A 26,751-nucleotide genomic window follows, 5' to 3' on the forward strand; every position below is an offset into this window, starting at 1 on the left:
TCACCCTTTCCCAGCAGCTTTCCCATAACTGCTCTCTGTGTCTCCCCAGCCGGGGGGAAACCCCCCCCCCCCCCCCCCCCCCCCCCCCATGAGTTGGGTCGTCTGTATTCTGGCAGACTACTGCCTGGCGATTTCCTGGTCTCAACTCCTCTGCTGTTAGAGGCGTTGGAGCTGCATCTTGATGTAAAAAGACACCGTTACTTTCCAAAAACTTATCAGGAATAGCATCCTGAAAAATTGGGACCTGGATTGGGGTACCCTCCATCACCCCTTTCTCTGTCCCCGAGAAGTCAGCTGTGTGACTGCTCCCCTCTGGGAGGTCAGTTACACAGTTCCTTCTCAAAACCTGGGTCACCGGCAGAGTGCCTGGGTGCACAGATGCTGATCCAGCCATCCTCCTAGTGTCCTGGGCATCCTGCCCTAAGTGACTAGTGAGGAGACATTCCTGTACCCCCACTATTCCTTCCCCAGTTTCCTCCTCCGCCCCCCAAGACACATTTCTCTGTGTTCTCTAGGAAGGGTTCTGTCTTTTGTTCAGCTGCAAAGCTCTGCCAGCTAACAACTGGGAGAGTTTCCTTAACATTACAGACACCACCTCTCCTGCCCCTGCGCCTGAGGGCATGTTGCCTTCTGCTGGGAAGGAGCTAGTCTCAGCCCCTCCCATACTTGGAAGCACACTGCTTCCCTGTGTTACAGTGTCATAGGAAACCTCACCCACCTCAGTGGTTTCTGAGATCCCCTACCCCTTCTCTGGGCTCTCCTCTGGGACACATTGCTCTCTGCTCCCTAGAGCCTGTTTTGCTTCTGGTTCAGCTGTGACCTGTTGGCAGCTAACAACCAGGACAATTCTCTCCTCGGCAGGCATTACACCCCCATTCCTTCCTGTGTGCAGCTTTCTCCCTGGCTGCCTCTTTCTCTTTTATCTCCAGTTCTTTCAGCTGTAGTAATCTCTGGTGCTCTCTCTCCTTTTCTGCAGACTGAAACCTAAAAAGCTCCAACTTTGCAATTGCTTCACTGCTTTCACTCATTTCCCTGCTTTCCTGTTCTTACTTTCCCTTCCCGAAATAAGCAAACAGAAAATAACAAAACTGTGACCTCCTCCTGACTGTTCTTAGCCACTGCACTTCTGACTCGCTTAAAATCACAAATATCAGTGCTTAAAGTGTGAACTTCACTTGGAGTAACAAGCCGTACAGCAACAAAAGCTCGCTGCACCACTGTGACGTTCCCCTCTGGTGTTATCTAGGCCTCTCCAATCCTTGACTCTGGGAGCCAGCCTTACTCTGCTCTGCTGTGAGAACCCCCGCAGCCTCTGGTATGTAAGCTGCTCCCAGCTATTTGCAAGCGAATGACACTAGCCAATATCTCCAGTCCCAGATACAACCCTGGGAACCTCTGTCTTGCAGTGTCCAGTATGCCCGCTGTACACTGCAAGCTTATATAAAAGTTAGTCAGTTTAACAAAGAAATGTATATGTATCAGGCTTGTTCTCTCAATACAAACCAAACGCACTGCTTCAGGTAGAGTAAACAAACAGATTTATTAACTATAAAGGTAGATTTAAGTGATTATAAGTCAAAGCATAACAAGTCAGGTTTGGTCAAATGAAATAAAAGCAAAACGCATTCTAAGCTGATCTTAACACTTTCAATGTCCTTAAAACTTAGATGCTTCTCACCACAGGCTGGCTTTTCAGTCAGGCTCTCCCAGGGGGGAAAGTAATTTACAGGACTTACCGGTACTGCCGGAGTCCTGAGGGGTGTGTGGTCTCAACTGGAAGAGGCGTGGTCTCAACCAGAAGAGGCGGGGCCTCTCAAGATTTAAAGGCCCTGGGGCACCGGCTGTGGCTGGGAGCCCCAGGGCCTTTAAATCAACCCGGGGCTCCCAGCTGCAGAGGTGGCTGGGAGCCCCCAGGGCTCCGGCCGCTGTGGAGCTCCAGGCCCTTTAAATCCCCCCCACAGCTCCGGCTGCCGGAGCTGCAGGGGGGATTTAAAGGGCTCGGGGCTCCCCGCAGCAGCAGGAGCTCCGGGCCCTTTAAATCCCGGCCCCAGCCCAGCAGCCGGGCTCAGGTTTGGCTTTAAAGGGCCCGGAGCTCCCGCGGCTGCGGGGAGCCCCAAGCCCTTTAAATCCCGGCCCCAGCCCAGCCGCCAGAGCTGCGGGTGGGATTTAAAGGGCTCTAGGCTCCCCGCAGCGGCAGGGAGCTCCGAGCCCTTAAATCCCGGCCCCAGCCCGGCTACTGGAGCTGCGGGCAGGATTTAAAGGGCTCTGGGCTCCCCGCGCATCCCCACCGCGGAAGCCAGTGCGGTCTGGCACGGTGTACTGGCTCTTGCCGGTACGCTGTACCGGATCGGACCGGCTTACTTTCACCTCTGGGCTCTCCCCTTTGAACAGCATTTCAGTCACTTGGTGGTAGTGGTGTCTGTAGATGTAGGTGGAAGGGAGAGAGAGCATGGCAAAATGTCTCTCCCTTTTATCATGTCCTTTCTTCCCTCATGGCTTTGCCCCCTCCCCCCTTCAGAGTCAGGTGAGCATTACATCATCGCAGTCCCAAACTGCCCAAAAGAAGGGGGTGACTCCCTCGAGGGTCCAACAGATTCTTTTGTTGCTGCCTAAGCCAGTGTCCATTGTTCCTGTGAGGCTGGGCTGGGTTTGTCCCATCCATGCCCTGACGAGGTGTGAACTGCCTCTCTGTTCTTGGAGAGTTTTTGCATGGGCTTGCTTTAAGCCATGAGGATACATTTTCAGCCTCATAACCTATAACCTTACTATAACATTGCTGTAACAATTACTATAACATCACTATAACAACCATGCTCAATGCATTATGAGCCTTCCAAAGACACCCAACATGACAAACTTTGCATCGGATGCCACACAATCATTTTATAAAGATGAACATGGGGATGTAGGGTGTTCCCCTGAGGTACAGAGCGTCACAGTAAGAAATATTGAATTGTCCACATTTACACCGTTAGAATGAATAGTAGGACTATCTCCATTTGTATTGACTTGAGGGAAAGCATTTGTAGTTTGAACCAAAAATTTCAGTTAGACTCTTTGGGTGAAATCCTGGCCCCACTGAAGTCAATGGGAGTTTTGCCACTAACTTGAATGGGGCCAAAATTTCACACTTCAAGCTTAAAAGCCAATTGTTAAACTCTCTCTAAATCATTATGTGGCTCTTTGGTCACCATACCTGTTGATATATATATTAGAACAGCTGTAATGTTAATATGGCTAACTTAAGTAAAATAAATAGTGGAGAAAAAATTCCAGATAGCAGCAGCTTTTGAATGACTAATATATGAAGTCTTCTACACTTACCCATGGTGAGTAGTACCTTATGCTGTGAGCAATCTGGAATAACATTGAGTGGCAAAATATGGTTCTTGGTTATAAACATTCAAGCCCTGCACTTATAAAAAGACTTTTTTCCCCACAGCTTATTTTATTGACTATACCCTTATTAAACATTGTGATATAAATTAATGGGCATGATAACAAGGATCCACAAAATGATTCAGAAAGAGTATGGCACTTGGGACTAAACCGTGAGACTACATATGGAAGAAGATGCTACTCAGTGTGGGTAAGGGATTTCAGAATCTGGCTCTAAGCTTATGTATTTTAAAGGAGAAATCCACATTATGAACAAAGTGTGTGAAGATTAATTTTAAAAAAATTAAATGACAGACAGACCCACATTTTTGAAGAAAAGGAAAAAAAAAATGCTCAGAGCAAATTATAAAGCACTCTTTGCTTTGCTACACAAAACCAGCCACAGATTGACATTTGATGATACCCAGTATGGAGTAGTCCTTTTATTACACTGCAAGCCAATTTTCTTGTTCTAATATGCTTTAAACATCTCTTTTGATCAAGGCTTTATAAAAGCAAATGGTAACTATAGCGAATTCTTGCTGTATAGAGCATGAATACCACAATCATAAATAATATGAATACTAAATAAGAAATAAATAGCCTGTACCTGTTCTCGGTTTGAGTAGCAAGCTGGACAGATGTTAAAGGGGACCTGAGTTTTCTCAACCCTTTAGGTGTGACATCAGTAGCTGATTTGGCCTCCTTCTCCCAGCTCCTAGTAAGCAAGAAGGAAAATAAAGTTGTCAAACACTGTAATGAAACGTTACCATGCGTGAACCGTTCCCTCTCCATGAATCATTAATACACTGCAAAGCCTCAGAGCCAAAATAGATCAGGAAAAGCCGAGCGAACGCTGTTCTGCCGTTGTTGTGTCTAGTGCATAAAGGGGATTATAAAGTCACACTCCTTATTTTCCAGCTGCATTTCAGAGGCTAGAGTATCTGATCTCTGGAATCCCACCTCCTCCAGGCATGGAGCCCACCTTCCAGCCAGGTATCAATATCAGCCACGCTGCTGCCTGCTTCCAGCCAAACCAAAACTCTGCCCCACCTACACTTTGGAGCTGGCTTTGGACGCCCGGATTCTTTTGGATTCACCCCGCTGCAAGTCTCTCTACCTGGTGCTGAGGGACCCGTCTGCTGTGAGCCAGAGGAGGCACAGGAAGAGAAGCAGGCTGCTGAGCATAGCGATTAAGGCAATGACTGCCCGCATCTTGTGACTGCTCGGAGCAGCTGCACAACCACTCTGAGCGGGAGCAGCGCCCGCTGCAGCTAAGCCGACCCCATAGTATTTAAGGGAGGCAGAAGAGGGAGGCGGTGATAGCAACCACAGGGTCTCTCTGCTCCGCCCCACCCAGTTCCGGCGTGTGGGGCCCAGTGCTGCCACCTTCCCCCAGCCACTGACATCGGCCCACCAGCCTGAAGCATCCTCCTTTCTCTCCCGAAGTCAGTAGGGGCTGCACAGCAGAAGAGCTGGGTGTCACAGTGAGTGATTGCATCCTGTCCCTGCTCTGCTTCAACTCCCCTGGGCAAGCATCAGCGCCCCTCGGGAGGGGCTGTATCTCCCAGACAGGGGTCCATGCACTTGCCAGCATGGGGCGCTGTGGTCGGGGGGTGTCAGATAGCCACAGCAAAATGCCAGGCATCTGGGCTGTCAGGGCGCCTTCCCACAGGGCATTGGCAGGGTAGGAGAGCTGCCCCTGGCAACCCGAGTGCGGGCTTGCATGTCTCCCTGCCCTCTTCCAGCATTGCGAGGGGGGCAAGGAGAACGGAAACTTGCACCTAATGGTGTTTCATGTCAGGTGCTGGGTAACAACATGAAAGGACTCTAAATGCCTGGCCTCCTCGCAGGTGCCCCCTCAGGGCAGCCCTCCAAGTGGCCCCTCCCCTCAGTTTCTCTCTTCATTCTTTAAACAAATTCAGTGCTGCCTTCAGAGTATATAAACAGCCCTTTCTGCAGCGTTAATTTATTACCAAAATGCTCACTACCATAGACCAGAATCCCCCAGCACACTTCAAATGGTATATTCATCTCACCAGTCCAACACCAAGCACAACGCTAGCATCTCTCACCACGCCTCTCCCTAGCCCCCCTAGCTGGGGTATTTCTCTGCCCTGCTTCCTTCTGGGGTAGGATTCCAGCTCTTGCCTGAAGACAACGGCCAGCTCACCCCTCCATTTTTCTTCCTCCACTGATCTCAGCCCTCTCTGGCCTGGCAAAGGTTGTAGGTGACCCCCTGACTGCCTTCCACTTTCACCAGCCTGAACTGGCTCCACTGCCCAACCAAGGAATTCTCACCCCTCCCTCCTTCAGGGGCATCCCTTCCCTGTAGCTCTTCATCTCAGCTATCTTTACTCTCATTTGTAATCCCCAGAGTCAGCCCCACCCTCCTAATTGCACCAAAAAAGGGTGCTCCTGGAGTGGAAAAGGAGAACTGAGCCCAATTTCATGTACTGGGCCAACTACTCAATTACAGATGCCATGTGTCTAAAATTAAAGTGGTTCTTCATTAAAATAACTCTTTACAGAAGTGCTTTAACTACTACTAGCACTTAAGCCATTGACATGCAGACTTATTTCCTGGTACCCCCCTGCAACCTGTGTTCTTCTACCCAAGTTCCTTGCAGATTGTTATTAGGGCTGTCAAGCGATTAAAAAAATTAATCGCGATGAATCACATGATTAAAAAAAGTAATCATGATTAATCGTGTGATTAATCGCACTGTTAAAGAATAATAGATTACCATTTATTTAAATATTCTTGGATGTTTTCTACATTTTCAAATATATTGATTTCAGTTACCACACAGAGTACAAAGTGTACGGCACTCGCTTATATTTTTATTACAATTTTTATTACAAATATTTTCAATCTCTTTATCATGAAAGATGAACTTACAAATGTAGAATTATATACAAAAAATAACTGCACTCAAAAACCAAAACAATGTAAAACTTTAGAGCCTACAAGTCCACTCAGTCCTACTTCTTGTTCAGCCAGTCACTCAGGCCTGGTCTACACTAACCCCCCAAGTCGAACTAAGGTACGCAACTTCAGCTACGTGAATAACGTAGCTGAAGTCGACATACCTTAGTTCGAACTTACCGCGGTTCAGACGCGGTCCACACGCGGCAGGCAGGCTCCCCGTCGACTCCGCGGTACTCCTCTCGCCGAGCTAGAGTACCGCAGTTGACGGCAAGCACTTCCAGGATTGATTTATCGCGTTCAGACCAGACGCGATAAATCGAACCCGGAAGTTCGATTGCCAGCCGTCGAACTACCGCGGTAGTGTAGACCTGGCCTCAGACAAACAAGTTTGTTTACATTTGCAACAGGTGTTCATACTAATGTAGCTAAAGATTCATATGCCCCTTCATGCTTCAACCACCCTTCCAAAGGACATGTGTCCATGCCGATGACAGGTTCTGCTTGATAACAATCCAAAATAGTGCGGATCAACGCATGTTCATTTTCATCATCTGAGTCAGATGCCACCAGCAGAAGGTTGATTTTCTTTTTTGGTGGTTCAGTTCTGTAGTTTCTGCATTGGAGTGTTGCTCTTTTAAGACTTCTGAAAGCATGCTCCACACCTCATCCCTTTCAGATTTTGGAAGGCACTTCAGATTCTTAAACCTTGGGTCGAATGCTGTAGCTATCTTTAAAAATCTCACATTGGTACCTTCTTTGCGTTTTGTCAAATCTGAAGTGAAAATGTTCTTAAAACAAACAACTTGTGCTGGGTCATCATCTGAGATTGCTATAACATGAAATGTACGGCAGAATGCGAGTAAAACAGAGAAGGAGACATACTATTCTCCCCCAAGGAGGTCAGTCACAAATTTAATTAACACATTTTTTTTTTTAATGAGCATCATCAGCATGGAAGCATGTCCTCTGGAATGGTGGCCAAAGCAGGAAGAGGCATATGAATGTTTAGCATATCTGGCACGTAAATACCTTGCTACCCCAGCTACAACAGTGCCTTTCAGGTGACATTGTAAATAAGAAGCGGGCAGCATTATGTAAACAAACTTGTTTGTCTTAGTGATTGACTGAACAAGTAGGACTGAGTGGCCTTGTAGGCGCTAAAGTTTTACATTGTTTTTGGTTTTTTGAGTGCAGTTATGTAACCCCCAAAAAATTCTACATTTGTAAGTTGCACTCTCACGATAATGAGATTGCACTAACAATGCTTGTATGAGGTGAATTGAAAAATATGATTTCTTTTATCATTTTTACAGTGCAAATATTTGTAATAAAAATAATAATATAAAGTGAACACTGTACACTTTGTATTCTGTGTTGTAATTGAAATCAATATATTTGAAAATGTAGAAAAACATCAGAAAATATTTAATTAATTTCAATTGGTATTCTATTGTTTAACAGTGCGATTAAAAGTGCAATTAATCACTATTAATTTTGTTAATCGCGATTAATTTTTTGAGTTAATCATGTGAGTTAACTGTGATTAATTGACAGCCCTAATTGTTATCTTTTTCATTTTAACTGTTGTTGTTGTATATTTTGTGCAGGCGTTTGCTGACTTGTGGAGTCCAGAAGTTACTAGTATGTAGCCCACCATTAGGGTGGCCAGGTGCGCAGTTTTGGACTGGAAAGTCTGGTCGAAAAGGGGACCTGACAGTGTCTGGTCAGATCTACAGATCAGACACACAAAGTCTGGTTACTGTGGGTGGGGGAGGCAGGGGGGTGCCAGGTCATCACCCATGCCAGCCCCCACTGCAGCCTCCTACCTGTGTCGGGCAGCTGCAGCTTCCAGCCCCAGCTCCACAGGCAAGTTCCTCCTGACCCAGGCTGGAGGATAGGAGCGGGAAAGCAGTGAGCGATAGGGGGAGGGGGAAAGAGGAATGGATGGGGGTGGAGCCTTGGGAGGAAGAGGGGGCGTAGGGCCTCCAGGGGTCGGGGGGAAGAGGCAGGGCAGGGGAGGTTCCTATAGCCCTGCTGGAGTGTTTGGTTTTTCAATATTACCAAGTTGGCAACCCTACCCATCGTAGTGACATGTCCTTTACTGCCAACCCATTGTGGCCTATTAGGCCTCATAGTCCTTCAAGTGTGCAGGTCTCCCAACCAGTCTCCCATTTCTTGTTTGAGTTACTGCTCTTGGTAGGGGATTTGTTTCCACCCTGTAGCCTTTTATTTTATTTAAAGGGAATTTTGTAATGTGGTATTATACCACCATGGGTATATGATAATATATGACATAACATGTTAGTTAATCATAACATCACACAATAAATGATCAATAAACTCAAATCATTGGCTACAACCCTGTTCTGCATTCACTGTGTTGGGTGGCATCCTGTGGGTCATCTGTGTTGCTCATATACCTTGTTTCTTCTGACCCTCCTGTGTCATGCCTGCTGACAGCTGTGGCTGTCTGGCCTGGCCATGGCCCTGTCTGCCTGGGTGTGCCATCTGTCTGCCCCTAATCAGCAGTTGTCTTAGGTTTTGTCTCTACTGCTGTCCTGAGTCTGTAGCTACCTCCTATGATCTGTGTCCCACAGCAGCTTGGATTGTTGCCTTTTGCCGTTGCCTTGTGTGGCTATTTGATGGTTGGATCCAGACCTGGTCACCTGTGCATAGTAGCCTCAGGTCCTTTGTTGTAGTGGGCTTCCTGCTTAGCTTTGCAGTCTCTTAACTGCTTCTGCGTATCGTCAATCATTCCTCCACTGGGTTCTCCAGCCCATCAGTCCTTATGCTGGGCTACTACCTAGTCTCTGAGAGGCTGGTAGGGACCTCTTCCTGTCTGTTTTTCCTTTGCCATCAGTCTCTTATCTGTCTTTACTGCTGTCTCTGTCTTCCCATCACTTTGGGGGTACCCAGGGGAAGAAGTCTTGTATTCTATTTCCCATTTGGTGCTGGATCATTTGAATTTTGCTGCAGTATACTGTGGCCCATTGTCTGAGCATAGTTTGTCAGGTATGCTAGACCTTGCAAAAAGAAGCCTTCAGTTTCCTCATCACAGTTCTTGCCTAAGTGTCCTCCAGATAGTCCACCTCCCAGAAATTGGAGTAGTAATCATAAGACCGGAAGGAACCTCGAGAGGTCATCTAGTCCAGTCCCCTGCACTCATGGCAGGACTAATTATCTAGACCATTCCTACAGGTGTTTGTCTAACCTGCTCTTAAAAATCTCCAATGATGGAGATTCCACAACCTCCCTAGGCAATTTATTCCTGTGCTTAACCACTCTGACAGTTAGGAAGTTTTTCCTAATGTCCAACCTAAACCTCCCTTGCTGCAATTTAAGCCCATTGCTTTTTGTGCTATCCTCAGAGGGTAAGAAGAACAATTTTTCTCTCTTTTCCATGTAACAACCTTTTATGTCCTTGAAAACTGTTATGATGTCTCCTCTCAGTCTTCTCTTCAGTAGACTAAACAAACCCAATTTTTTCAATCTTCCCTCATAGGTCATGTTTTTTAGATCTTTAGTCTACTGAGCCCATGTAATTCCTGTCATGAACAGTGAACAGGTCTGTTCTGACCTTTTTCCAAGGTTGGGCTGGGATTTCATGGGGCTCTAGAGTCTCCTAAATCTTCTGTTGTTGATCACTATAGTCTCTGCATACCTGACACTTTTTCATTTATACTCTCAGTTGGGCATTCTTGCCTGGCCAGTAGGTACACTCCTTGGCTCATCTCAGGATTGCCTCTATATCTAGGTGTGAAGCATAGATCTGTCTCATGATGTCAGCTCTTAAATCTGGTGGATTACTGCTCAGTCCACTTTAAACAAAATCCCATCTTGCACACAGAGCTCATCCCTCATGTGGTGGTAGGGTGTAACCTCCTGTGACACTTGCTCCTAGCAGTCTGGTCAACTCTGGAGTATGAATCGTTTTACTGCCTGTTGTGTCCCGTCTTGTTCAGTGCTTTGTTGGATTGCCTGGCACCTCCATCAGAGATGCCAAGACATTGCCACATGTTGATAGACACTCTATCCTGTTCCACAGACCCATCTGTGTTGTACTCGGGAAGGTATGCCCTGCTCAGCGTATCTGCCACCAGCAGAGAGACACTGTCCGGGCAGTATCTTATGCCCACATCATAGTGCTGCAGTCTCAGTAGCACACATGACAGTGTCTTGGGTGCACACAGCAGTGGCTTGTTCATGATGCTTTCTAATGGCTTGTGATCAGACTGCACATCCACCCTGTGCCCATCGTTCCATTCCAAAGAGCACAGTCAGTAGCTCCTTTTCTAGCTAAGTGTTTCCCCTTTCTGTGCCTGTCAAGGCTTTACTAGCAAATGCTATGAGCTGCAGGCAACACATCAGTGCTGCTCCTAAGCTTCCTTCTGAGCATCACACTGTAGCTTTAGCTGCTCCATAGGGTTGTAGTATTTAGGACCGGTGCCTTGCTTATGATTTTTTTTTTACTCCTTTCAAATGCCTATTCTTAGGTCTCTGACCATTCCCATGCTGCTTCATGGGATGTTAACTGTCTCAGAAGTGCACAGGCTGCTAACAGGTGTGTGCAGAATCTGGAAAGATAGTTACCCAACCCTGGACTCCCTTCACATTCTTTGGTCTGGGCATTTCCTTAATATCTCTCAGTTTATCAAGATCCTGCCAGAATCCCTCAAAAGTCAACAGATGTCCAACATAGGGAACCTTAGGTCTCTTCAGCTTCCGCTTGCCTGCATTCAGCCTAATATTCTGCTCCCAACACCTGGTTAGCAGTTGTAACAACTTGATATCACAGTCCTGGATGGCCTCTTCTTTGCCATCATTGTAACAGGGTGGTCTTCCCCGTAAAAGCCAGCAGCCCTGAGGCCATCCAGCCCTGTTTGATTATCAGACCCAGCTGGGAAGGGGCCAGAGAGTTCAATTGGGAGGAAAGCTACAGGAGGCAGGTTCATTCCTGTGGCAGGCTGGGGGATAGTGTGAGGAGAAAGGCCTTGGGAACCCTGCAGAAGACCCTGGGTCAGGGCAAAAGACTGGGTTTATATGTGAAGCTTATGCTGAATGACTTTATTATGTTTGAAGAATAAACTGTGTCCTGAAGGAAAGGCCGGAACAGACTTTGGCGTGGTTTTAGTCCTTCTTATGTAAGGACTAGTGAAATAGGCCACCCGGCCTACAATCTCCTCCTACAATTGTCAACAGCTACAATCTTGATGCCTGAAGTCCCTCTAATGCCTGGCACAGTACTCAAAGACTTATCAGCTGTTCAGTGTTTCAGGTAATTATTCCTGGCAACACCGTCTCACTATCTGTTCGTCCTTTTTCCTCATGAGATAGTGAAAAAGCTTTACCTTCCTTTTTTCATCTTTATCTCCTATACTCAGCTCTGTATACAGACTCAATTCTTACTTCTGTGCTTGTGCAAGGTTCTTTGTCTGGCAATCTAGCATATGATTCCTGGTGGTCTGAGTCCCTCCCTATTGCCTGTTTGCTCTGCTTGTAGGTGCTGTTTGTTTGCCTGTTAATCATGCTCTCTACCTTGCTGTGGGTCTCTGACCACTGCCACAATGTTTTGTGTACCACATACTGGGTAATACCATGAAGACTCCATGCTTGTAATACTAAATTGCCTCTCTATTAAGAGAATTATTTACAGAGGTGCTGCAACTGGCATTCAAGCCATGTGCAAATAGAGTGACTTCTTGTTGCTCCTCTAAACTTTTCCCTTCTGCAACCTGTGCTCCTCCCTTCAAGTTCCATGCAGGTTGCTCAAGAACATATCTCTGGGGCAGATACACCACCAGTTCCATTCCTGGTATCTTCCTATGGGATGGGATGCAGAGATGGTCCCTCATCCTCCCTCTTCCCCTGCTCTTCCCCACATCTGTGATCATCCTCACACACTCCCCTCCCACATAGTTGCTGACCCCAATTCCACCCTCCCCCCTTAGCTATCACTCCTCCATTCCTGCTCAGAATGACTTCCCCACTCTTCAAATTGCACCTCCCTTCAGCGAGCTGGGAGTGTTTTGGAAGATGGAGAGTGACGCATGTGGGGGGCTCAGAGGATGAAATTGGGATTAGAGAGGGGCTATGGTTGGGGGTAGACTACTCCTTAGAGATTTCTAGGTACGTCTCCCTCACTCCCTGCCCCCTTGTTATGATGAGAGGGGCACAGAGGGTGCAGGGTGAGGGAAGACTTGTATCTAAAGATGTCTCATGTGTGGTGACACCAGCTGTGCTCCTGGCAGCTTCTCCATTCAGTGAATCCCCTGTAGTTCCCTGGCACAGAGTCCTGCTCTGATGAACCACAGGACATTTGTCAAGACCACAAGGAGCAGAACCATGTCCTTGAAGCCAGGAGCATTGGGGTGGGACATAGAAAGCAGGGGGGGTTTTTGGTGGTATCTCACCTGGTTCTGCAGTGCCTGGTTGGCCTCAGGCACTAGGTTTCAGCATGCACAGTCCAATGGACTTAGTTCTCTTTCTTTCTGGCCTTTAAGTGTTTTGTTACAACATGGCACAAAGTGTTAGACTTGTGGAGCTCTGATGAACTCTTATTTGTAGGCAGTTGTAAACCAAGAACCTCTCGTCCAAATCATTTCAAATGTCCAGAAAATGTCCACATCAGCCCCAGACCTCTCCTGCCACTTGTGAGGATGTCTGACTTTTCTTCTTTATAGATTTGTGAGAGAGGGCCCAAAGCAGGCTTATAGTTCAACTGTAACTATGGAGAAACTGCCATGACTTCATGATAAATACTGGTATATAGTACAGTAGCTGGGCATTAAATAGTCACAGCAAATGTGGAACAGCTGGAATTTTGAGACATTTTTGTTGGGAGTTTGAAATAGATCCACTTTCTGTATACTTAATATAACAGCAATGGACACAGTATAAAATCTAGGGCTAGGTCCTACAACTGCACCTTTGTAACAGCATATTGATGTTATTTATATGAACTGTGACCGTATAGGTCATTGTTGCAACCAAGGTCCTATAGTTGAACCAAATCTTGTACAAAGGAGGTTAAGTAAGGTGTCTATGGAAAGGTTGTAATTTGCTGGTTATGTTTATGCTGTCTGTATGTGTGTATCATTTTTGTATTTGAAGTTATGAATATTGGCTATGTACTTGTATCGCAATGTGTTTGATTCTAAGTAACATCAGTGAAGCATTTGGTCAGTTTCTTGAAAAAGGACTATTCTGAGTAAGTGCCCAATCAAGAAACACTTAACTGACAATGGACTTTGGGAGACGCCAATCCACATCTGAATTTTCCTGGGAATGTTTATACTAACATGTAAGCAATGGCGTCGGCCTGCAAAAAGCTGAATCATTCATGGACATGTGACTTGCCCAGGTAGCTACAGACTTCATCTTGTTGCTGTGATTTTGGACAAAAGAGCAAAGGAGTTTCCGCCCACAAGAGAGAGAATATAAAAGGCCCTGGAAGCTTCTCCATTTTGTCTTCAGCTGGCTCAAGAGATGGCCTCTCCACCCCAAAGAGATGCCTGAAAGAAACTGGAACAAAGGACTGTAACTACAGGGATGTGAGTGATTGCTGGACCCAGGCCATAAACCACAACGTGGTCTGAAAAGGATTGGGCCCAGGCTAGGAAGGAGTCTAGTCTGTGATAGAAGCTTATTGGAACATCTCTGAGGGTGGGATTTACCTGTATTCAGTTTCCTACTGTATTAGGTTTAGACTTGCGTGTTTTATTTTATTTTGCTTGGTAACTTACTTTGTTCTGTCTGTTATTACTTGGAACCAGTGGTGAGCTGGAACCGGTTCCCACCAGTTCGCAGGAACCAGTTGTTAAATTTAGAAGCCCTTTTAGAACCGGTTGTTCCGGGACAACCGGTTCTAAAAGGGCTTTTAAATTTAACAAAAGCTCAGGCAGCTGTCCACCCCGTCCCCAGCCCCAGCTCACTTCCCCCTCCTCCCCTGAACGCTACGCCCCCCTTCTCCTCCCCCCTCCCCTGCTTCCTGCGAATCAGATGTTCGCGGGAAGCCTGAAACAAGCAGCAGGCAGGTAAGCTGGGGCGGGGGGAGGGCGTGAGGAGGGCTCCAAAGTAAAACGTATTCATTTGGGGTTTAGGGTCCCAGAAAGACTGAATATGGGGTGCTGGGAAAGTCCCTGTAAACTGAGAAGCCCCATGGGCTAAGTGAATCTTAGTTTCAGTGAACTGCAGAGAGGTGTAGCCCAACCTCTGGGTCTGTGCTGAAGCTGACTGGAGTGTCTAGCTCAACAAGACGAGAGTGGAGGGAAGCCCTCTCTAGCAGGGAGGTTTGTTCTCAGTTGTATCCCAGCACATCTAGTGACAGTCTTGAGGAAGTGTCTGTGACCGAACCCATCACAACACCTTCCTATTTTTTTCTAGGCAGTTGTGTGCCCACTTATTAGCATTTTTTGGTGCAATCCCATTTTTTTCAGGGAAGAAGGCTGACCTACAAATAATATTTTATAAAAACTTTCATTCCTATCCTCGCTGTAATATTTTCACCCTGCAATGCCACTCTTCCCATGTCTTCTTAAATATTTCTGGCAACTAATACATGAGTAAAATAAGTGAAGGCATCAGTATTTTCAGTCTGTCTAGCTTTCAGCATTCAGTCTATAATATTGATGGAGATCTGTTTTCTACTTCTGCCATTTTTACCAGGTCGATTAGCTAGTCTATGCATCATTTTAAGGTTCTGTGAAGAGAGACAAGATTATGAATTGTGTCTGCATCAGCATTTATATAGTATTTTACATCTTCAAAATACTGTGCACACACTCATATATCAATCCTCACAATGCCGCTAAAAGGTAGGTGTGGCACTTTTCAGGGTTACTCGAGGTGTCCAGGGCAAATCACTAGCACCTGCTTACAGTGTGAGAGAGCCTTGACTGTGTCCATTAGGGCAAACCCTCTCCAGCTGGCTGCTGGCAACACAAGCACTCTGCTCGGGGCTCCACAAGCCTCGCTCTGTCCCAGTGCAGGGCTAACAATTTACACACCCTGCTTTGTTGCACTCAATTACCCAGTCCCTTATCTTCTGAACGCCTGCAATGCACACTGATTAGCTGCCTCTGTGGAAGCACAGTTTGCTGGTTTCACCTCAGTTCAACACTCTTCTTAGCCCAAGGCACTTAGATGTGTCTGCAGTAAAACCAAATTGAAATTTATTTAAGAGAGCTTGAGATAGAGATTCAAATAAAAGCACATATAAGGGTTGGGAAACATAAGGTTACAAGTAAAAGAAAAATATAAAATGCAATCTATAGCCTATACTTATTAGACAGGAAAGTAACTTGTTTATAAGGTTTTTCTCACCCAGTTGTCAGTCCTTACAGTATGTGTCCACTACTTCAGGAAGCTGGAATTCACCTTTCCTGAGACATGTTCCCTCCCTCTGCCCTCCACCCCCCCACGGAGCCTCTCCTTTGTAATGACTAAAATCTTGTGCCTTTTCTTCTTCTCTGCTACAATTAGAGATTATTGTCTCTCACCCTATGGGTCCCCTATGCAGAGACTCTTCTTGGGGTTCTTTTGTCTTTTCAAATCCTCAAGCCTTCAGTGGTCTAGACAGTAAACACAGGGCTGGATTCACAGGTGTCAATACTGATTGAGTTCTCCCTGAGACCCACGTCACCTCAGGTAACAAGTTTCACTTCAACAGTTTTGAAACCTAATTTTCTACATATCTCTTAAACTATTTCCCATACAAATGTAAGCACGGTGTGAATTAATGCTCCCCTGACAGCTAGCTGGGAGGGAGAGAGACTTTGGGTATGTTTATGTAAATACAGTTTGCTCCTGCTCTGCTTAGATATTCAGCAGATAGACCAGTGTCAAAGTGATCAACTTTGGCTGGTGTTGGGTTACAAATCACCTTAGTACTGAATGCAGGGGTAGTGAAATATGGTTACCAATGTTGTAATTATTGTAGAAATACAGGGAAGCAGGTCTGTGCTTAACCTGTCCCAAATGAGGGGGTCCTCCTCAGTTGAAAGAACCTTGTTAAGCCAGGGGCTTGAATGCCAGAGCTCTGTGAAAGTAAGAGGAGTGGGGACAGGTGTCCTAGCTAAGAAATTGCAAACCCTCTCCAAGGGTCCTTCCTAGATTGGTTTAACCTGTTCCTTCCCCACTGTTCAAAGAAAGAGCTAAATAGGCTTCATTAGGAGCCTTTGTTGTTATTTTAAAGGCTCAATCACTGAGATCTGAAATCACTTGAGATGGGGCAGTGTTTCTGCCCAGCCTGCAAAGAACTGAAAATCACTTAGAGACTGATGTGCAGAGGTTATGGCAGAGAGGCAGGTGGCAGCAGAAGGTGACTGACAGCTGGCTGGTGAACAAGTGGCTGGTGAGGCGGTGAGCAGAGCGAGCGGCCAGCAGGGCAGCTGGCAGAGAGGTGCAGCGAGCAGCCAGCAGGGCGGAGCAGCCAGCAGGGCTGCTGGCGAAGAGGCGCAGCGAGCCGCAGGTGAGTGCCCGAGCAGTGGAGCAACTAAGGTGCCTCCTTACCTCCACCCAGGATGGAAGGCGAACTCTGCAGATGCACCTTTGAACTTTGGGTCTGCACTGACCAAGGACCAAGCATATGTAAGTGGGGTGCAGAGAAAGGATGGGCATGTGAAAGGGACTTTTGGGTTGCTGGACATAAGAACCTGAGGGGAAAAGGACACTGCCCAACTTACTTGAGGTTGGGTCTTTTGCTCATGGTTTATGTTTATGAACCCGGTTTGCAGTGTTTTCCCAAATTAACGCCGAGTTACTTCCCTCCTTTTAATAAAAGTTTCTTTTCTACACTCAGACTCTGTTCTTGTGAGTGGGGAAGTATTGCCTCTCAGAGGCGCCCAGATTGGTGTGTAATTTTCCCAGGTTACTGGGTGGGGGCTGGAGCCGGTTCTGTGTTGTATCGATGGAAAGGAACCCCTAGATATTGAATCCGTCCCTGGTTGCTGCTGGCTCTGCCTGGCAGAAGGGTTACCCAAACATCTCGCAATAACCATGACAATTAGCTAGTTCTGAGCTTTCAGCAGAAACCACGCACAACCCCTTCAGTGAAATGTTCCTGGGTATGCCTCTGTCACAGTAAGTATTATCCCTGTTTTACTGATAGCAACAGAGCAGCGAGGTCAAGTTACTTTCCCAAAATGGGAGTCAATGGCCAAGCCAAGATTAGAACTCAGGAGTTTCTAGCTTCCAGTTTTATAGCTGTCTCTTAGCCCATGCTGCGTCTTCATTAAAGCTGACTGTGACACAGTAATCTAGGGGAACAGCTCTCAAAATGTGGCCTGCTGGTGGTGTGCAGAGAACTGGTTGGTCACATGATACTGGCTCTCCTCTGTATTCCCAGCTGCTAAATCACATTATAAAGCAGTTTAAAAATACATTAAATATTTTCCTAATATTGCTTTTCCGTGTAAACAATTCTGTAGTTGCCACAGGGACAATATATATCTAAATAGGCAGCTGGAGCAATTGGGACTAAAGTCCCTCAGACATGCTTTCTATTAAGATGTAGCCCACCCTGTGACAAAGTCTGAGAACCCCCGGTGTGAGGTGTATGTTTATGAGACTTAGTATTAGGATATTGCCAGTGTAGTTCATTACTGCAAGTGTATTGGGTTTTTTTTTTACAAATACCCAGTTGGAACTAGATAGATTTCATTGTACTGTGGATGTTTTATTTATGTCTACTGAGAGCACTAAGAGACTTGGTATAATGGGCAATAAGCAGTAAGTCTATGAGGTACTCGCTGCCAAAATCCAGAAAATCCAACGGCCAGAGGCCAGTGCATGAAGGGGCAAAACACATAAGCTCTCAGCCTGGGAACATTTTGATTTTGCCACAAATTTTCAAGAAACCTGTTTGATAGTTTTCGACTGGCTTATCTGGGCAGGATTTTGTGTCCTAAAATGTAAGAATGAATTTTATTTAAAAAATAATCACTGCTTTATAGTTATTAAAGACCCCAGGTCCTGTTGGGTACTAAAGAAAGAATACACCTCTACCCCGATATAACATGACCCGATATAACATGAATTCGGATATAATGCGGTAAAGCAGTGCTCTGAGGGGGGGCTGCGCACTCCGGCGGATCAAAGCAAGTTCGATATAACGTGGTTTCACCTATAACGTGGTAAGATTTTTTGGCTCCTGAGGACAGCGTTATATCGAGGTAGAGGTGTATATGTATCCAAATTACTGAGGTTTTCACAGTAGCTAAAATAAGCCCCATTTTGAGGGGCACATCCGGTACACCAGGTAAAGGCCTAAGCCTAATGGCTGCTGAACACCTCCCAAGAGGTATAAAATGAAAGAGTTGAGGCTGCTCAGCATCTCTGAGGATGTGCTCAGCACTTTGCAAGACATTGCCTCCCTGGTTTTATCCAGCAGCTGTGAATCTCAGAGTAGGTATTGCCTCCCCTGTATGATACAGTATGATACTCACTGCTGAAAATTGACTCTGACCCTTAGGGTATGTCTACACTACGAGAGTAGTTCGATTTTAGTTAAATCGAATATGTGCAATCGATATTAGAAAGTCGAACGTGTGTGTCCACACTAAGGACAGTAATTCGACTTTGTCAGTCCACACTACCAGGGAAAGCGTCGACATTGGAAGCAGTGCACTGTGGGCAGCTATCCCACAGTTCCCGCAGTCCCCGCTGCCCATTGGAATTCTGGGTCGAGCCCCCAATGCCTTCTGGGTAAAAAAATGTGGCGAGGGTGCTTTTGGGTAACTGTCGTCATCCGTCAGTCACTACCGCCCTCCCTCCCTCCCTGAAAGCGCCGGCGGGAAATCAGTTCGCGCACTTTTAGATCAGTGACAGCGCAGACACCACAGCACTGCGATCATGGATCCCGCTGCGACCATCGCTGCAGTTGTGGCCGTTCTCAACGCCTCGCAGCTTATCATACACCTTTCCCAGAGGCAGATGCAGAGAAATCAGGCGAGGAGGCTACGGCACCGCCGTGAGGGCCTGAAGTCGGAGAGTAGCACAGAGCTGTCAGAAACCACCAGCCCCAGCGCCCAGGACATCACGGTGGCAATGGGGCATGTGGATTTTGTTGAACGGCGATTCTGGGCCCGGGAAACAAGCACGGACTGGTGGGACCGCATAGTGCTTCAGGTCTGGGATGAATCCCAGTGGCTGCGAAACTTTCGCATGCGGAAGGGGACTTTCCTGGAACTTTGTGACTTACTGTCCCCTGCCCTGAAGCGCAAGGACACCCGCATGCGAGCAGCCCTGACTGTCCAGAAGCGAGTGGCCATAGCCCTCTGGAAGCTTGCAACGCCGGACAGCTACCGGTCAGTCGCGAACCACTTTGGCGTGGGCAAATCTACCGTGGGGGTTGTTGTCCTGCAAGTAGCCAAGGCAATCGTCAAGGTACTGCTGTCAAAGGTAGTGACCCTGGGAAACGCGCAGGCCATCATAGATGGCTTCGCCGCGATGGGATTCCCAAACTGCGGTGGGGCTATAGATGGGACTCACATCCCTATCCTGGGACCGGGCCACCAGGCCAGCCAGTACATCAACCGAAAGGGCTACTTTTCAATGGTGCTGCAAGCACTGGTGGACCATCGGGGACGGTTTACAAACATCTACGTCGGATGGCCGGGCAAGGTTCATGACGCTCGCGTGTTCAGGAACTCTGGTCTGTTTAGACGGCTGCAGGAAGGTATTTACTTCCCGGACCACAAGATAACTGTTGGGGATGTGGAGATGCCTACAGTGATCCTCGGGGACCCAGCCTACCCGCTAATGCCCTGGCTCATGAAGCCCTATACTGGCGCCCTGGACACTGAAAAAGAACTCTTCAACTACCGGCTGAGCAAGTGCAGAATGGTGGTGGAGTGTGCTTTTGGCCGTCTCAAGGGGAGATGGAGAAGCTTACTGACTCGCTGTGATCTCAGCGAAACCAATATCCCCATCGTTATTGCAGCTTGCTGTGTGCTCCACAATCTGTGTGAGAGCAAGGGGGAGACCTTTATGGTGGGGTGGGAGGTTGAGGCAAATAGCCTGGCTGCTGATTACGCCCAGCCAGACAGCCGGGCGATTAGAAGAGCCCAGCGGGACGCGCTGTGCATACGGGAGGCTTTGAAAGCCAGTTTCAAGGCTGAGCAGGGTACCCAGTGACTTTTAAGTTTGTGGACACAGAAGCAGAACTTGCCCCCGTTTCTTTACCCAGTTGCCGTCGACTATCCTCTCCAATCACATACCCCCTTCACCCCCTTCCCAAAAAATAAAATCTGTTCTGTTTTGTTAATGGACACCATTGTCTTTATTACTGTTTTCGCGGGAATGTTTTAAACCTGGGACGCAGACTGTGGTGGGGGGCGGGTTTAGTGTTGTGATGCAGATGATGCTTCTAAACTCCAGGAATGACAGGCTCCGCGGTGGTGGACTGGTTGTTTCAACGGAGCCTGCCAGCCCTCCTGGCCGGGACTGCGTGTATGTGTCGGCTATGTGACTGTCTTGCAGGGGGAGGAGGGTTACAGATCCCCTGCTGCGCGGCTCTGTGATCCAGGGTAAGGACCGCTGCATAAGATCTGTAACTGCCCTCCCACGCCACCAAGTCACAGAGCAACACCACCCCCCCCCCACCACACAGAACATGAAAACCACCTCCCAGACTGACCAGGATAACTAGTCACTGCACTGTATATGTGCCCTGCTGCTGCACCTGCCCCCTGCTAAAGGTGACTGTCCTGTCCAATGACCAAGCCCCTTCCCCCCCTTCAGACAGACTCCCCTCCAAAAGAAGAGGATGGAAACAGAAATGAACAGAAACGTATTCTTTATTAACAACCGCACATGGAACGGGGGGGTGAAACTTGGACGGGGTCTTGTGTGAGGCGGGTAGGAAAGGACTTTTCAAATTTTGGGGAATGAGAGCCTTCTAGTGGTAGAGCAGTCCGCAGGGGTGGAGTGAAATTTTTCACGGCCCCTTCCACCCCTCCGTGTTTGGACTTTGGGTGAGGGGGGTATGGGACTTGGTGGCGGGGCAGGGCAGTTACAGAGAGACTGCAGCGGGGCTCTCTCCTCCTGCCTCCGGTCCTGCAGAACATCCACAAGGCGGCGGAGCGTGTCCGTTTGCTCCCTCATTAGTCCAAGCAGCGTTTGAGTAGCCTGCCTGTCCTCCTGTCGCCACCTCTCCTCCCGTTCAATGTTTGCCCGGTGCATTTGGGACAAGTTCTCCCTCCACTGTGTCTGCTGGGCTGCCTGTGCTCGGGAGCATGCCATTAGTTCAGCAAACATGTCTTCCCGTGTCCTCTTCTTCCTCCTCCTAATGTGCGCTAGCCTCTGGGCAGATGTGGCTGTGGGAATTGGAAAAAGGGAGTGAATTCCTGAGACAGAGCAATGTATCTGTGAACAGAGAACATAGTCTTTCTCTGTGAACAAGACCATGCAGAGCACCTATCACACGCGCACTGAGGACAAGGTCGAATTTTCGGCCCTCGCCTACCGTGCCTGCGGTCTTGCTGTGGCGAGCTGAGGAGCAGGGCAGGACACCGGACTTTGTCTAGATGGCAAACATGGTAAGCCGTAGACTTGTGGCTGCTTAAAACTTTAAGAGTGGCACTGGCCTCCTTTCGCATAGAAAGCAATGCGAGTCTCTGCTGGCAGCAATCCTGCAAGCATGAACTCTGCCCCTGTCCCAGCCCCTCGCGGCTGTAAACCGCGTGGCTGTAAACCGGCGGTTGCAGTTCTGTAAAGGGACGGGCAAGCAGTCCCAATACTAACTTTCCCCTACCTAATTCACAGCAGGGAGTCATGCCAGACATCATCCTCCTGAAGGTCTCTGCGAGCCAGAAGGAGCGGATGCTTCGTGACAGCTTGCAGAAACCGGGGCCATTTGCTGCGCTGCTCTGCAAGGCCATGATCCCGGAGTACCTGCTGGCGTTGTGGCAGGGAAACGTGTCCTACCACGGGGGGCCTAATAAGCTCTCCCTGCCCAGGAACCTGCTGATGAGGCTGGAAAAACACCTGCAGGAGGTGTATGAGGAGTTCTCCCCGGAGGATGTCGCCTCTATCCCTGGTTACATTGACCAGTTCTTGGCTTAGGTGCCCTTGGAGGGACAAATGACTGCAGGGTTTTGGGCACTATAATCATGAAGCGGACATTGTGCAATTTTTTGAAAATGGTTCGGACTATATATTGAGGCGCCCAAAGACAGACTAATCATGACACACTTTGCACTGATTCCCCTTTTGTTTGACTTTCCTGTTTACATGTTTTGAAGCACTTTACCCACTGTTAATATTTTCAATCTTCCTGTTTTGTTGCAAATAAATGTTTACATGTTTTAAAGCACTTTAGCTACTGTTAATATTTTAAATATGCCAGTTATGTTGTAAATAAATGTTTGGATATTTAAAACACTTACTGCTTGATCCTTCCCCTGAATCTGTGTCTGGGGTAACGGCTGGGGAGGGTTGGTAGGGGATCTCTGTCAGGGTGATGAAGAGCTCCTGGCTGTCGGGCAAATCAGCGTTGTAAGCGCTGTCTACTGCTTCGTCCTCCTCATCTCCTTCCTCCTCTTCCCCGTCCGCTGAGGAACCGGCCGCGGACAATATCCCATCCTCAGAGTCCACGGTCAGGGGTGGGGTAGTGGTGGCGGCCGCACCTAGGATGGAATGCAGTGCCTCGTAGAAACGGGATGTGTGGGGCTGGGATCCGGAGCGTCCGTTTGCCTCTTTGGTCTTCTGGTAGCCTTGTCTCAGCTCCTTGATTTTCACGCGGCACTGCGTTGCATCCCGGCTGTAGCCTCTCTCTGCCATGGCTTTAGAGATCTTCTCATAGGTCTTTGCATTCCGTCTTTTGGAGCGCAGCTCGGAAAGCACGGACTCATCTCCCCACACAGCGATGAGATCCAAGACTTCCCGATCCGTCCATGCTGGGGCCCTCTTTCTATTGGATTGCACGGCCATCTCTGCTGGAGAGCTCTGCATCGTTGCCACTGCTGCCACTGCTGCTGAGCTCGCCACGGTGTCCAAACAGAAACTGCGCTTCAAACTGCCCAGACAGGAAAAGGAATTCAAATTTTCCCGGGGTGTGGCTGGTCAGAGCATCCGAGCTCGGACTGCTGTCCAGAGCGTCAACAGAGTGGTGCACTGTGGGATAGCTCCCGGAGCTATTAGCGTCGATTTCCATCCACACCTAGCCTAATTCGATATGGCCATTTCGAATTTAGCGCTACTCCTCTCGTTGGGGAGGATTACAGAAATCGATTTAAAGAGAGCTCTATGTCGAACTAAATGGCTTCCTGGTGTGGACGGGTGCAGGGTTAATTCGATATAACGGCGCTAAATTCGACATAAAAGCCTAGTGTAGACCAGGCCTTAGGTATTAGTTTTGCAGATTTGTAGCTGGTCTCTACGCTGGCTGGGAAACTGTGGTCCACCCTAGTCCGGCCCCGAGTATCAGGTGTAGGCAACTCAAGCACAGCATGTGGGTGGCAGCCCAGCCCTGGCTCTCAGGTGTTTGCAACCCAACTGTGTCCACAGCCTTCCCATTAAAGTCCTCCAAGCCCATATCAGGGTATGGGACCTGCAGGGAGCACAAAGCTTGCCAATTGTCGCACCAGGTCCTGAGTCAGGAAGGGAGTCTCATCTTTTTGATGGAGTAGAGCAACACTTGAAGACTATTGGCAAAGTCCCCGAGGGTCTCAGTAGGTTTTTGGGCTCAAGCAAAGAGCTCTTTCAACTGTTCATCTAGGATCCAGGGCTGTAGGATAAATATAAAATTAAAGAATTAAAATTAGCTTAAGTTTGGTTAAGGAAATATATACCATATGTCTTGTAAAGAAAGGTCTTAAAAATAGTAAGTGTTAAGGCCAGAAGCAATAAAGTTGGGAGGATGTCTGGTTCAAAGAATAACTAATGAGATATGGGAACTTTCTAAAAAGAAGGCACCTGACAGGGGTGGCTGCAGATGGTTTTGTTTGATTTGTCTTAAAATGAGCCAACACAGCCCTTCCACAACCCACACACCAGTGTTAAAGCCTGTGTCAACCCAGGTTCAATGGGAAAACTTTTGGACAACAAGATTGAGGGGAGCAAGGACCTCGGGAAGAAAGGAGGTTGTAAGTCATATCTGGATTAAGAATGGAAATGATGGTGAACTGTCTCAGATTGATTATTAGCTGAAGTCAGTAATTGGCAGTGACATCATTGGTTGTTAAAGGATATAAAAAGTCAGCTCTTAAAGGTTCATTGCTAATACCTGCCTGACCATGCTGGAGGTGATCAATAGGTAGGGCCCTACCAAATTCATGGTCCATTTTGATCAATTTCATGGTCATAGGATTTTAAAAATCGTAAATTTCATGACATCAGATATTTTAATCTGAAATTTCACTGTGTTGTAATTGTAGGGGTCCTGACCCTAAAAGGAGTTGTGGGGAGGTCGCCAGGTTAGTGTGTGTGTGTGTGTGTGTGAGTGAGTGAGTGAGTGAGGGGGGTTCTGGTACTGCTACCCTTACTTCTGCGCTGCTGCTGGCGGCGGCGCTGCCTTCAGAGCTGGGCAGCTGGAGGGCGGTGGCTGCTGGCCGGGATCTCAGCTCTGAAGGCAGAGCCAGCAGCAGCGCAGAAGTACGGATGACATGGTATGGTATTGCCACCCTTACTCCTGCACTTCTGACTGCAGAGCTGGACACTTAGTCAGCAGCCACCACTCCCCAGCCACCCAGCTCTGAAGACAGCAGTGCATAAGTAAGGGTGGCATGGTATGGTATTGCCACCCTTACTTCTGCTGCTGGCGGGGTGCTACCTTCAGAGCTGGGTGCCTGGCCAACAACCACTGCTCTCTAGCCCCCAGCTCTGGAGGCAGCACAAAAGTAAGGGTGGCAATACCGCTACCCCCTTAAAATAACCTTGCGACCCCCCTGCAACTCTCTTTTGGGTCAGGATCCCCAATTTGAGAAACACTGGTCTCCCCTGTGAAATCTGTATAGTATAGGGTAAAAGCACCCAAAAGACCAGATTTCATGGGGAGAGACCAGATTTCATAGTTCGTGATGCTTTTTTTCATGGCCGTGAATTTGGTAGAGCCATACCAATAAGGGTCTAAGCACCTCTGGGTTTAGCCCATTTGTAAGTATCTTGATCAAATGCATACAGTTTGAATATGGTAAATTGCTTATTATTTAGGCTTTTTAGGCATGTTTATATCAACTGCATAAAGGCCTTTGGATTTAATAAAGGAATATGTGGTGAAATTAGTGTTTGGTGGTTTCCCTTATTAATAATTACAAATATTATTAACTCCTCTAGGGGCCCATAAATCCAATCCAGCTCCTTATAATATTTTTGGTGATACTCTTCCAGTCATCAGACCAGTTCTGCACCTCCACTAGGGTGGCTCCCCTCATCTCGGCCGACAGGATCCCTCACTTCTGGTACTCAAGGAAGCTATACATGTGAAATGTGGAGTCCAGGCCTGCCTGGAAAGCTGGTCAGGTCATCCACTGTAAACCTGGGTAACCGTAGGGACCTTACGTGGTATGTCAAAATCACTGGGGCTGAGCAGGGTGGCAGGAGGTGGGCTGGGTTGGAAGGAGTTGTGGGAAAGTCTGTTTCCTTGAAAGATGTTCCTGGTGCCGCAGACATGGTCCCCAGGGATCACTACATAAACTCTCCAAATCCTATTCATGGTGCCACTTGTCGGGCTGGGGATTCCCAGAGTTGGGAAAGGGGGCCCAGGTCCCAGCTGCACATCTCTGCACCAACCCTCCCTCCACAGTGGATTCAGAGTTAATGGTATTTGCTCCAACTGTTAACAATAGAATGACACTTTTATCTAACCCAGGCAATGCCAGGAATTAGACCTAGGTGAGAATCTCTAGTAGGGTTACAGAGTGTACAGCAAAACAGCCTTCCTCACTCCCTTCTAGACACACACAGATGCTCTGCCCCACACCAACTCCATCCCCTCTCCCCCTGCCTTTGGGACCATCGAACCTGAGTATGCACTCTGATGCTGGTGTGAGCCCAGATCAGTGGGTCCTGTTTTGTGGTCTCAGCTCTCCTGTTAGCTCCAGGCTCAGCGTTTATTCAAGCCCTCTTTTGCAAGCAGTTTGGTCTCCTCCAAGAAGCTCCCTCTCTGTTCTAGCTCAGGGTTCATGCTTCCTGCCTCTTCCTTTGTTTCCTCTCCTCTGTGCCAATTTTCCCAGGCTGGTCCCCAGTCCTGCGCCCCCTCCACTCCCATCTGCTTGTTCACTCAAACCCTCCCAGGGGTTAAAGTTAATTCTGTGTCCTTTTTTTGGAGTTGCAATCAGCCAATTAGATTTGTGCAGAATAACAGGGAGGGGGGAAAGTGGGGAGAAAGGAAAGGGCAAACTTTCTGTCCCGCCCCACAGATACAGTACGGTCTTCATTGAATCACTGCTGAAAATTGACTCTGATCTCTAGATATCAGTTTTGCAGATTTGTACCTACTTCCA

General features: G+C 47.8%; 1 protein-coding gene across 1 annotated transcript in view; it reads right to left on the reverse strand.

Moving 5' to 3' along the window:
• ST8SIA6 (ST8 alpha-N-acetyl-neuraminide alpha-2,8-sialyltransferase 6) overlaps positions 1 to 4,638 on the reverse strand; it is a 47,210-nt gene extending 42,572 nt beyond the window's left edge. Inside the window, exons 1-2 of the mRNA XM_026649471.1 lie at positions 4,499 to 4,638; positions 3,989 to 4,096 (exon numbers count right to left, since the gene is read on the reverse strand). Of these exons, the coding sequence (XP_026505256.1) occupies positions 3,989 to 4,096; positions 4,499 to 4,593 (203 nt within the window). The 5' untranslated portion in view covers positions 4,594 to 4,638. The remainder of the gene's footprint in view (positions 1 to 3,988; positions 4,097 to 4,498) is intronic.
• Between the last annotated feature and the right edge of the window lie 22,113 nt (positions 4,639 to 26,751).

The sequence above is a fragment of the Terrapene carolina genome, unplaced genomic scaffold (genome assembly GCF_002925995.2).
Source record: "Terrapene carolina triunguis isolate 2854851 unplaced genomic scaffold, T_m_triunguis-2.0 Scaffold84, whole genome shotgun sequence".
Lineage (NCBI taxonomy): Eukaryota > Metazoa > Chordata > Testudines > Emydidae > Terrapene > Terrapene triunguis.